The sequence below is a fragment of the Cladophialophora immunda genome (assembly GCF_000835495.1).
Source record: "Cladophialophora immunda strain CBS 83496 unplaced genomic scaffold supercont1.4, whole genome shotgun sequence".
Classification (NCBI taxonomy): domain Eukaryota; kingdom Fungi; phylum Ascomycota; class Eurotiomycetes; order Chaetothyriales; family Herpotrichiellaceae; genus Cladophialophora; species Cladophialophora immunda.
Genome location: NW_015622544.1, coordinates 5,301,344 through 5,312,174, shown reverse-complemented (window position 1 = coordinate 5,312,174; position 10,831 = coordinate 5,301,344). Strand labels below are relative to the sequence as shown.

Sequence of the window (10,831 nt, the reverse complement as noted above, 5' to 3'; positions counted from 1 at the left end):
ATCTCGTACGGAGTTTACAAGGAGGTGTTGGTTTTCGATCTGGAGCGCCCGGACTGAGTGGTGTAGACAATTGGTTTTCCGATGTTTTTCTACCCTTTCTTCTGCCTCTATATGGGGTGATGATGAGCAGCATGCACATTTTGTCAAGGGGTGCTTGCTCGCTCGATAAGTCGCGACACTGAGCTTTGGTTCCGGCTCGTACATACATCTCAATCAAACAGCAAACGAACAATAAATACCCAGTCACTCACATTTGCTCCAACCGCGTCGCCGCACTCGTTTCCGTCTTCCCAAGGCAAGCATGCCTGTCATCTTTATCTCTCCGTTCCGCTCCGTCCCAAAATCAAGAAAATAAAATTAGGAGGCGTTTAGAGCTGCTGTCCTCTCAGGCATCACTGGCTTTTCTTCTTCCTTATAGGCGTTTTCCCAGGCGCCCCAAACGCCATGCTGTATCAAAATGTTGCCAAGCTGAATCGAAAATAGAGATGCGCCCGTGTCTATTCATTCATTGGTCGTAATCAGTATCGTGTGAACGCCCCGTGTCGAGTCCTGTCCAATGTCCGTCTATGCGTGTGTAGTCGAAATTCGAAGTGGGCAAGGTTGCTGTGACTGCCGTGCCCCGATCCCTTGCGGACCGCTTTAAACAAATTGGAAAAGATTCGTGGCCTGGTTCGATGTCTCTGGCGATGGCCCTCGTTCTCACGTTGGGCGGTTCCTTGGTCGATACGTTTCCAGCCTGGTTGTTTATTGTCGGTCATTTCTCATGTCATCTCGTCGTCCCATGTTGGTCAACCTCCCCGGAAGACTTGTACATGATTTAGACCGTCTCCTTCCCAGGTCCCAGTCCCTGGATGCAGTTCAACGTCTCCTGGCCGGCGACCTCGAGGTTCTTCTCGTCGTCCAACCGACTCCGCACCCGGACCAACTCGTTGCGGGCCTCCTTGGTCTCCTCCTCGTCGCCGCTCATGACCGCGATGCGCAGCCTCTCCTCAGCCTTTTTCCGTTTGCGCTCCTGGCGTTCTTCGTCCTCTCGCATCTGACGAATCAGCGTAGACTTTTCTCGAATGCGACCCCCGTAGCGGTAGAAGAGGAACGGGATCGGGATGATGATGATCTCGAGAATGCCCAGCAGAGTTCCCGCCCAATTGGGGCCGAGGGCGCGATACATCGCCGGCCCGGCTAGGGGCAATGTGCCACCCAGTAGGGATCTCATAACGGCGTTGCCTGCCATCGCGCTGGCGGCGTAGATTCCATAGCTGTAGGCGAGGTAGTTCCCGGCGTAGATAAACACGGCCCCATTACCATATCCGAACGGGATACCCGCGGCAATGGAGATTGCCCAGTGGATCTTGGTCGGATAGCAGGACCAGGCAAACCACAGTTCGCCGATAGGGACCAGCACAGCCGCGATGCAGACGATGCTCATCATAGCCTCGGGCGGCACATTTCCATCTTGGTCTCGCTTGTGCGAATTGATGAGCTTCCGGATGGGCGACGCGCTTCCGATAATTAACATCGTTCCTATCCCTATTCCGAGGAAGGAGAGGCCGCTGAAGCCAGTAGACCAGCCGCGGAGTTCGGTGAAGACAATAGGGTAGGCGACGAAGCAGAGGTAGAGGATACCTGGGGCAGTGCAAGTCAGTGGTCGTCCATACAACGGGGGCACAAGCCCGAGGAAGAAAAGGTGAAGGCACGAACCATAAACAATCGAGATGTAAACATTCCAGAAGATGCAGATGGGTTCCTGGACCGCCAGGAGTAATGGACGTTTGAGGTTGATTTTCATCAACTCGACAAATCCCACCCGAATGTCGTAACGGGTCCAGTACCTCTCATCGTCATGGACTCGACGCAATTTCTTGGCCCGACGCTGTAGCAGGACTGGAGAGTATGTCTCTTTCAAAAACAGCAGTAAAACAAAGGCGCAACCTCCCCAGATCATGGCTATCCAATTGGTCCACCGCCAACCCAGATACTCAGTGACGAAGCCTCCAATGGTCGGTCCAACCACGGGGCCATTCATGGGCCCAATGGACCAGATGGAGAAGGCTGTAGCGCGATACTCGTCCGAGACCAGATCCGCTATGGACCCAGGAGCATTGGCAATCATGGCACTCCCAAAGACAGCCCCGAAAAATCTCACGATAATGATGGTCTGCAGGTCCGTAGCGACTCCCGTGGGAAGGACAAGGATGGTAAAGATGGCCATGCAAATCGTGTAGACCGGTTTTCGGCCATATGTCTCTGCAATCGGAGCAAGAAGTAAAGAACCAACGGCCAGCCCAAATAGGTATGCCGTGACACCTAGGGTGGCAATAGGTTCCGACTTGACACCGAATTCCTTCATCATGGCATCCATGCCTGAGGTGTATGAGGTCGAGTACATGACCACCCCCAATGTTCCGAAGGATATTGCAAAGAGGGCGAAGGCCTTGTACCACATCGACCAATTCCTCGGGTTTCCAGGGTCGTCAGGGTCAAAGTCCACTTCAAAGGATGGATCCAGCGTGAGGTCGGTGCCATGAGTGGTTATTCTTGTCGCCGTTCTCGCGGCAGACTGCCTTGAGGCTTGGGTAATGGTGAGTGTTAGGGCTCGTTCATCATTGTCGCACTCGGATCTGGAGACAGACGACGTGGGAGACTGTCCGGTGATGGGTGAATAGAATTCCTTGTGAATCGGAGTCTGTGGGGACGAGCAGGGACTGTTCGGGTATTGGGAGATGACGACTGGCGGGATGGACTTTTCTGGATCTGACATTGTGGGGGACGGGGGATCGATCGCATGAGAATGGACTGAATAGTAAACAGAACAAGGTCTAAGAAGCCGAAGCAATGTTTTTTATGGCGTGGTAGAGAACGAGTAGATGTCGGCCAAAGCGAGAGAATGGTGGGAAGCAAAAAGACACCAGAGGCAAAGAACCAAACCAACCTAGTGTGAAAATTCCACACGGTTTCTTGCGGTGTACTTACAACAATTGAGCAAAGGGCGTATACTGGCTGAAGACTCGGAATGAGATGCCGTGCAGGCCAGTCATGGTAGAGCCCCGTGGTTTGCAAGCGGGGCGCCCAGGGATGGAAAATGGACGAGCGGCAACCATACTTTGATGGAGAAGGGAAGGGAAGAATAAGGAGACAAGAGGGCAGCCCGGAGATAGACGATGTGTGACAAGAGGTGGTGCTGCCAAACATGCCACTGTCAGTCTGTCACTGGCATTGATGCCACCGCCGTGCACCAACGTTCCACCGCCCTCGCGTGGATCAACACTGGCGGTTTATCAGTGGCGGGGTCGTTGGAAATCCCCATGTTTGCGCATGATTTTTAAGCAGCGACGAAGGGGGGAGTCGTGCCGGTAGGATGCCTCGGTCGGCAGCCACTGGTGGGAAAAAAGTTTGAGATGGTGCTGATTTGCCGGATGTCGTCAACAAAAGGGCAGTAGCACCACGTAGTGGCTTGCGTGGTGGGACAGCAAGGTGTCAGATCCTCGTATTTCATTGCCAGGCCCCTCATCATGCCTCCTCTTGTCCATGACCTGTTTCCTGAGAGAGCGAGTTGAGGATATTGAGGTGGTCGATCCGACGGAACGAAGGTCGTGGTGGATGGAGGATTGGCTGGGCGCAGAAGAGAGAATCGAATGTTGAGAGATCCAGGGCGATCTCATCCGTTGATCCATGAACCAGGATCCGTGGCTTTCGGCTATTGACCCCTGGCAATCCACGCTGCTCTTGCTCCATCGAGTCTGCATAGCCGGCGCAGGTTTGCCACAGGGCGGAATGGGCACCATGAGGGTTGAAACTGGTGACCGCCTGCAAAATCTCGATCCGCGACTCTGTTCCTTTGTTCTGCAGGAGGCCTCATTCCGTCGTCTCGTCAATGGATTTGGCTGTCAGCACACGCCTGATGCGGTGTTGACTGAGAGGTTAGTATTTCCGTGCTCAAACGAAAAGGCTGTCCCTCACCTTTCGCGGAGTTTTTGGTCCACCTTTTGGAGAACCTTCTCGTATGCATTCACAGATGAAGGTAGAGACTCAATTGTGGCGTGCACTGAAGAGTTGATGGAGTAGAGCGCACAGCGCAGTCGTCAGATTGTTTTGCTCGTCGTTGTCTTTGAAAAAGAAATAGCAAACAGTGTAAGATGTGAAAGCTGCGCAGCTAATTCAATCAGGCTGGGAAAGGGCCCAAGAGAACGGAAACAAATCAGATGGTCGCCCGCAGTCGCCTTGCTATGGTCACAGCCTTGCGCCTCAATCCCGATTCACGGTGAGTCCTTCGGGAGGGAGCTGTAGACACAAGGGACGATTACTATCTGGATAATCTTGCCATGGCCGGAGGTAGCCATGCAGTCTTGTAATGATATCGACCGCTTGCATGATCAGAAGGAAAGAAAGAACCCTTCCAAAAGTCGAGCGGAGTGGTGTTTCAAAGGTACCTGCTTAACAATGGCATGAATAGCTGTGGGAAGAGATCATCGCCGACAGGAGTTTCGAAAACAATTTGTCGTCAAGGATTCAAGGGGCGCATCGTGTCAAGTTGAATATAAGTCGCATGGATGGACTCGGAAGGCACGTTAGATCCAAGCAGGTAATGTGTACTCGATGAGAACAACACGTTCTCGAGAGATAGCAAATAGTATAGATAAAAGGACGGGGCACCGCTTTCCAAAGATGGACGAAATATCTGTTATCAATGAAGGTCACCCTTCATCTATTAATCATTACGGAGTATATGCTGGGTACCTATGTACTTTGCAATCAGCGACCGCCAGTTCCACATTTTGCGATTAACTTCTCAGTTTGGGTCACATGCAATAGGCGACTTAAACCATTGTAATACGAGCCCTGCTCTTTACGCCTGTGACTGAAGATTTCCTCGTCGATGCTGTTCCTCTCAGGCCCAGATGATGGAGTAGCCAAGGGAATGCTCAGCATCTGAGAATATCCAGCGTGTTGAGAGAATGTCCTCTCCCAACCGACCGCCGAGGAGAGCTAGTGTAAGCTCGAACATTCGGCATTTTTATCGTGCTGAAAATGACTTCCTCAGTGAGCAAGCAGTCCGATCCAACTGCCACAGCACCGATGCAGGAGTTCGAACCAGGCTCGGTAGAGTCGCTGTTCGGGGATATAGAGAAATGGATAGAAACTTTCCTCACTCAGCCGATAGCATTCCACGAATAGACAGTGCTCCTTTCCTATATCAACATCCACATCGCTCCAAGTCTGGCGATTGATCCCGGGCTCGGGTAAGGTGGCTTGGTATGGTGCCATGTTGCAGAGTTGCCGTAGTATTATCGTATCGCTCTTCCCAAAGCAATCTGAGATCAAGGTACGAGATTTGATCCGAACGCGGTTGATGGGCGAAAGTGGAAGGTGATGCATTCAGAGTTCCAAGACGCCTCATCTCTTCCAAACACCCTTCTCATCCTTTTTCCATCGCCCACCGATTGGCGTATGGGTCCTCGCTGGTCGCGGCTGATATTCGTCGTCGCCTATGGTTGTGGTCGAAAGGATCCTGGTGGCTTGGAGTTCAGTGATTTGCGGCGGTGGTGTTAGGGCCTCCTTCGAGTCCTTTTCTGCGGGCGTCGATTGTCCCGAAACTTGGCTGTCCAGCACTTGGCCTTCAATGATCTGCGTGTCCAGTGTAGGAATTTTGCGTTGCCGCCATTCGTCCCGCATCTTCTCCCACTCATCTGGTTCATCGGCTTCATCCCCGCTGATAATGCGCGTGAGGGCAGGCATGTCAGTTTTGTTGCGTGCTGCATGAAGCGAGGGCGATCCGGAGTGCGGACGCCTCATCTCCAGTTCACCAGCGCTAACATGCAAGATGTTCTGGGAACCCGAAAGATGTTCAGTAGAGGGCGAATCTCTGCGCACGTTCTTGTATTTCGGATCCAATGCCAGTTTGGTCTTGACAGCGGCTGCATGTCGAGAGGTGAGGATGATGTGATCCATGTCCTTCTTCTCCTTCTTCTCTTTCCTGCCAAATAGCTTGCTAAATCCACTGGGCGATTTGGCCGTATGCACCGGGACAGAGGAGGCGCGACTTCGATCCATATTGTTCATTGCGCTGAACCATCCGGGCTCCGATTTGCGAGATGACAAGGAGGCGCTGCTACTGTTTCGCGACAAGGAAGTCGAGGACACTCCAAGATGCTCAGTTGAATGTCTGCGGTCAGGTACGCCGCGGTTCGGGGTCTCGAGGAAGGCAAAGGCCGACGCCATCGTCGCGATAGCCTGAGTGCTTCACACGATGGCACGGGGGTTATCCTATATGTCACAGCAAGCAGTGAAGATAGTGGTCACACGAGGATCGAAGATGCAGAGCACAAAGGTGCACCTGCGAGCGGCTCGCTCAGTCTAGTTAGTTCAGGTCGCTGATATCAAAAAGATGTCAGAAGAGATGTGCATGGTGAGCCATATCCAATTGGAGAGGCGAGGAGTGAGCATGTGGCGGTTGGTAGGGGACGCCATCGGCCCATCAATACTACATTGGCTTTAGCAATGGGACAGGCGCAGCTAGAAGAAAAGTTGTTTGGTGGGAAAAGGCTGGGTGGCAGCCGGCAGTGACTCTTTGGGGTCTGTGTAGCAAAAGTTTTTGTTGGCGATTACGCCGGATCTTTCTAGGCCTGACGCCACCCTCATAGTGCGGGGCGTTTAGGGCAGGTGGGGGTCCCTTGGTGACCAAAGCAGCAATCCGAGGCTGTGCCAAAGGCGAAGACGCCTGGAACAGGACTTCGGTCAAGTGTTCTGGGCTCAGTCCATCATCTCCAATCACAACAACCGAGTCACCGTAAGGATATCAGCTTCAAGGAATCTACATATACTCATTCACCCATTCATCTGCAGATCATGGTCAGCGGTCTTCGAGCTTTGGTCCTCTCTGTGGGTGTTCATCGGGGTTTCTCAGACGAGAACGGTTGAATCCTCAGCGTTACTGGTTTAACATGGTCAACCACGACGAACCGCACTCCCTCCTCCTGCCTCCTTGTTCGCCTGAGGAGCAAGGGCCGGGTACCTAGGTACTTCCTAGGCATGATACAGGAGGTAGGAGGAAATTGTGGCCGAAAGTTTTCTGGGTAGCAGCTTCGGTGGGACAGGAGGCGGATGTCACTGACCGTACCTACCTGCTAGGTAGGGGGAAGAAACCAAAGAGAATGCACAGAGATTTGGGAAGAGGAGACGAAACAGCAGGGAACAAGGGATGGAAAGAAGTCGACGAGATCCTGTTGCCTCGCTACTGCCCACATGCTACTGCTTTCTTCATGAATTCATCTTTATCAATCATCAGAGTCACCAGTTGATGTGCCAAAATTGGTAGGCGAATGACACGCGAGTGAAAAACATGGTCAAGACGAATTCAAGAATATAGGCTACTGACGGAAAACTGAATAAAGAAGCCAGGCACACACCAAAATCGCAACGAACGAAGTCAATGCTCGCAAAAACTCAATGAACAGGCAAGGTTAACATTACTGTGGCCTCTGTGAGACATCATGCTTAGAGATGCTTTTTGTGATGAGAAAGACTTCAAGGTTGACTCAACGATCGATGTGGATGTGATACGACTCTGAGGCCACTATCAGGGCAACTTATCATCCCAGTTGCTGTCACTATTCTTTGATCTTTCAGCTCATTTCCGTGTCCTCTACTAGAGCATCGAGATCTCTCTCCTTCCATCATCACCCTCTGCTCTACCATGTCAGAAGCCATGATCAAATCTGCTCCGTCCGCAGCCTGCAAAGATGCACCCGACAAGCACCAATCCTGCGACAACAAAGACCCCATCTCAGGTAAAAAAGACAAACTCAGTGACTCGGTCCTACAACCAAAATGTCCTCTCTCCTCCCGTCCCGGTCCCTACTCTGTTGGAGAACGACTCTTCTTCAAAAAGTTGGTGGACGGCGAACGTGAACCGGTGTTTTTCACTGTGGTAAAGGTGCTCGAAGGGGCGCTAGGCAAGGGATGTACGCAGTCTTGCTGTCTGCTCGTGGATATCCATCAGGTCGATAGCACTATCCCTGCGATATATCACGAAAACCGCTGCGTCCTCAAAATATTCGACTTCAAACATTCTCAAGGCTTGCGCAACCAGTTCAACTGCGGGGTCTTCACGCCGGAGCACGCTGCCGCCCTCAACGAATTGACGGCTGACAATGAATGCCTCAATCCAGTGTATTGGCTCGAGGATAGTGTTGATGTCGTGCAGAGTAAGAGCACACTTCTAGCAGCTGATTTCGAAGCAGGGGCCATCGGTCCCTCAGTGAGTAGACTTTTACTCGCGGGCTACCAACTCCAAGTTTTGTACGACGAGGCTCGCAACGAGGATCCGAACTTCCCTTCGCTCTTGCTCGGGCTCGCTGAGAAAGAGGCGTTCCTTTTCACGATAACGCAGCTAGACTATTCCCACCATCGCAAAGGCTTTGATGCTATCGACGGTGTTGAAGGATTCCCGTCCTTTGTCGCATCCGGCTTCATCGTCCGAGAGTGCGAAGAGGCAACTCGAGCGCCGCAACTACACCACTACCCCGTAATCATGACGTCGTTCATTGACAACGCAATCACTTTGGAGGTTCTATCCGCCGGGCTGAAAACCGACTGCTCGACAAACCACAGTGATGTTGAGAGATCACTTCTGCAAGAGTTCAAGTCATTCTCTGCTTGCCAGTGGCATGCCCTATTCTGCGAGGCTCATGCCATGATCTATAAACTGTGGCTTCTAGGTTTGCAATACGATGATCTACGGCCAGCCAACATCATGGTCGCAAGAGACGGACCTGGACAATTCCGCCTTGTGTTGGTGGACATCGGTGGTCTGAAGGTGCTCGATCAAGAACACGTCGAATTTTATTCGAGGGACCGAGGTCAACGCCGTTATCTCGAGTCGAGACCAGACCATCATGTTTGGCAATACGAGGCCAACAGCAAACACCAAGAGCAATTTGATGGAGGTCTCGAGTTTGACCTGGTGCAGCTAATGGCGTCAGTCATCCCTGTCTCCTACATCAAGTCCAAACACTTCTCATTCTTTGATGTTCAGACACACCGCTTTCGAGGCTGGTATGGGGGGCGTCGCGAGCATTGCCACACCACAGTGTGGCGTTTCCTATTTGAGACTCTGGTCGCAAGCCTTGCCAGATCACGATTTGGTGCCGAGCCCGCAACCGTCGCAGCAATTCTAAGATGGGTCTGTTTGATCTTGCTCTCTGGTTATCGCAGCCATAATAAATTCCCCCTGTGGGGCTTTCGTGCCTTTTTACGGATCGCTTTCCTCGTCGCGCCGGCGGAAGATTTTGGTCTAGGTATGACCAGTGTTGTCAATCGAAAGTTAACCACATTTCGACATTCACTCAAGGACTCTCCAGGTATCTCGGCCGTACCGTTTACAATCAAGCAAATCCAGCAGTGGGCCGACAAATCGGATCTCTGGTGTGACGCTCCGTGGTACTCTCTAGATGTACAGTCAACCCAACTCCTCCAACTTCTACAGGGGCGTCAGGAGAATGTTCGAAGTGAGGTCTTCACTGGGTTTCTTGCCGGTCTTGACGTTGATGACCAATTGTTAAGTGCTGGGAAGGATATCCTCTGGTGCGAGGAGGACATCAACATTTACCGCGACCGTTACCAGACACTGACGAACGGTTCTGTCCTGCATGATCACTAAAAGGGATCATCTACAGAGTGAGAATCTCCAGAGGGCGCTACAGATTGACCTCCGGTTTGCACACCCAATGACTCATGCTCAGTCGACGTTAATCGTCTCGGAACTCCCACGGCGAGTCGGGGCTGGATCCAGTCGAAATAAAGCTGGACGAAGCGAATGACGTGAATAGGGGGATCCACAAGGAGGGCAAAGGGGAAGAGGAAAAGGTTCATGAGTGGGTGTAGAGGTCCAGAGGTTGACGATCGGCCGGGCCTCAGAGCGTTGGCACCTACTACGCAAAGAGGTGGCTATCAGACACTCTTCTTCATTGATATACATACCTACCCTAGTAGTCGAACCTAGGTATCTAGGTAGTCAATACCATACTGCCCTGTTAAACACTTCTAAGCCCTTCTCGCCCTCTCCTGTCTCCCAACATCCAGCAAAAGGTAGTGCAGCCTAATTTCAAGCTAGAGTTGGACTGTTGCTGCCCTAACCATATTTGGAAGGTTAGCCTCACTAATAGCTGGCTTTGTTCACTGCGGCTATGACCATGGCCACAGGCCAATGTCCCTCAATCAAGACAGGCTATTAAGTGAACCGACGGCGCGCTCGACAGACTGTCCCCTCACTCGTACAAAATACCAATTCTTCCTCTCGATGACACAACAAAACCTAGAAAGAGGAGGTGGCAGTGGACGTCTTCAACAGCACACAGAATTTTCGCGGCGTTCTGGGCGGCCAACCCCAGCATTTCTGATGATACCATCCTCTGGGCGCACACTACATGCTTGAAGAGAGCCGGATCGGTGCTTCCAGCCGTCAAGTTGGGTTTAAGGCCTATCCTGGCGGTGGGCATGTTATTTTCGTCGAGCAGCCTCGACTAGGACTATGATTAAAGTTATACCACTGCGACATACTGTGTAGATACTTTGTAGATAGATTTGTATATAAGTTTATTGCCTAGGTATGTAGGATGGCGGGGCTATTTTCCTGGCAGTTTCTGCGACCGTCTGCGTTCCTCTCCGTAAGTCTACTTTGTAGACTGCAGGGTGTTACCAGTTCCCACAGATCTGGGTGAGCAGTCGTCTGTCTGAATCTTTGGACAGTTATGAACCTCAAGCCTGCGTGGGTTGGCATGAGGGTTTGACCACCGGAGGAACCTCGGGTGAAATATTGCCAAGAGTTCTGAGCGCT

The 10,831-nt window shown here is 51.9% G+C and overlaps 3 protein-coding genes across 3 annotated transcripts; 1 reads left to right on the top strand and 2 right to left on the bottom strand.

The window, feature by feature from the left end:
• Window positions 1-58: 58 nt before the first annotated feature.
• PV07_08156 (uncharacterized protein) lies at window positions 59-2,946 on the bottom strand. Its single transcript, XM_016395294.1, has 2 exons — window positions 1,699-2,946; window positions 59-1,623 (listed from the first exon to the last, which is right to left on the bottom strand). Exons 1-2 carry the CDS (start codon window positions 2,756-2,758, stop codon window positions 818-820), a joined length of 1,866 nt encoding a protein of 621 aa, XP_016248713.1. The 5' UTR covers window positions 2,759-2,946; the 3' UTR covers window positions 59-817.
• A 1,702-nt stretch (window positions 2,947-4,648) lies between these two features.
• Window positions 4,649-6,421, bottom strand: PV07_08155 (uncharacterized protein). The gene has a single exon (XM_016395293.1). It carries the CDS (start codon window positions 6,214-6,216, stop codon window positions 5,392-5,394), a length of 825 nt encoding a protein of 274 aa, XP_016248712.1. The 5' UTR covers window positions 6,217-6,421; the 3' UTR covers window positions 4,649-5,391.
• Window positions 6,422-6,774: 353 nt separating this feature from the next.
• Window positions 6,775-10,025, top strand: PV07_08154 (uncharacterized protein). The gene has a single exon (XM_016395292.1). It carries the CDS (start codon window positions 7,691-7,693, stop codon window positions 9,653-9,655), a length of 1,965 nt encoding a protein of 654 aa, XP_016248711.1. The 5' UTR covers window positions 6,775-7,690; the 3' UTR covers window positions 9,656-10,025.
• The last annotated feature ends 806 nt before the right edge of the window (window positions 10,026-10,831 follow it).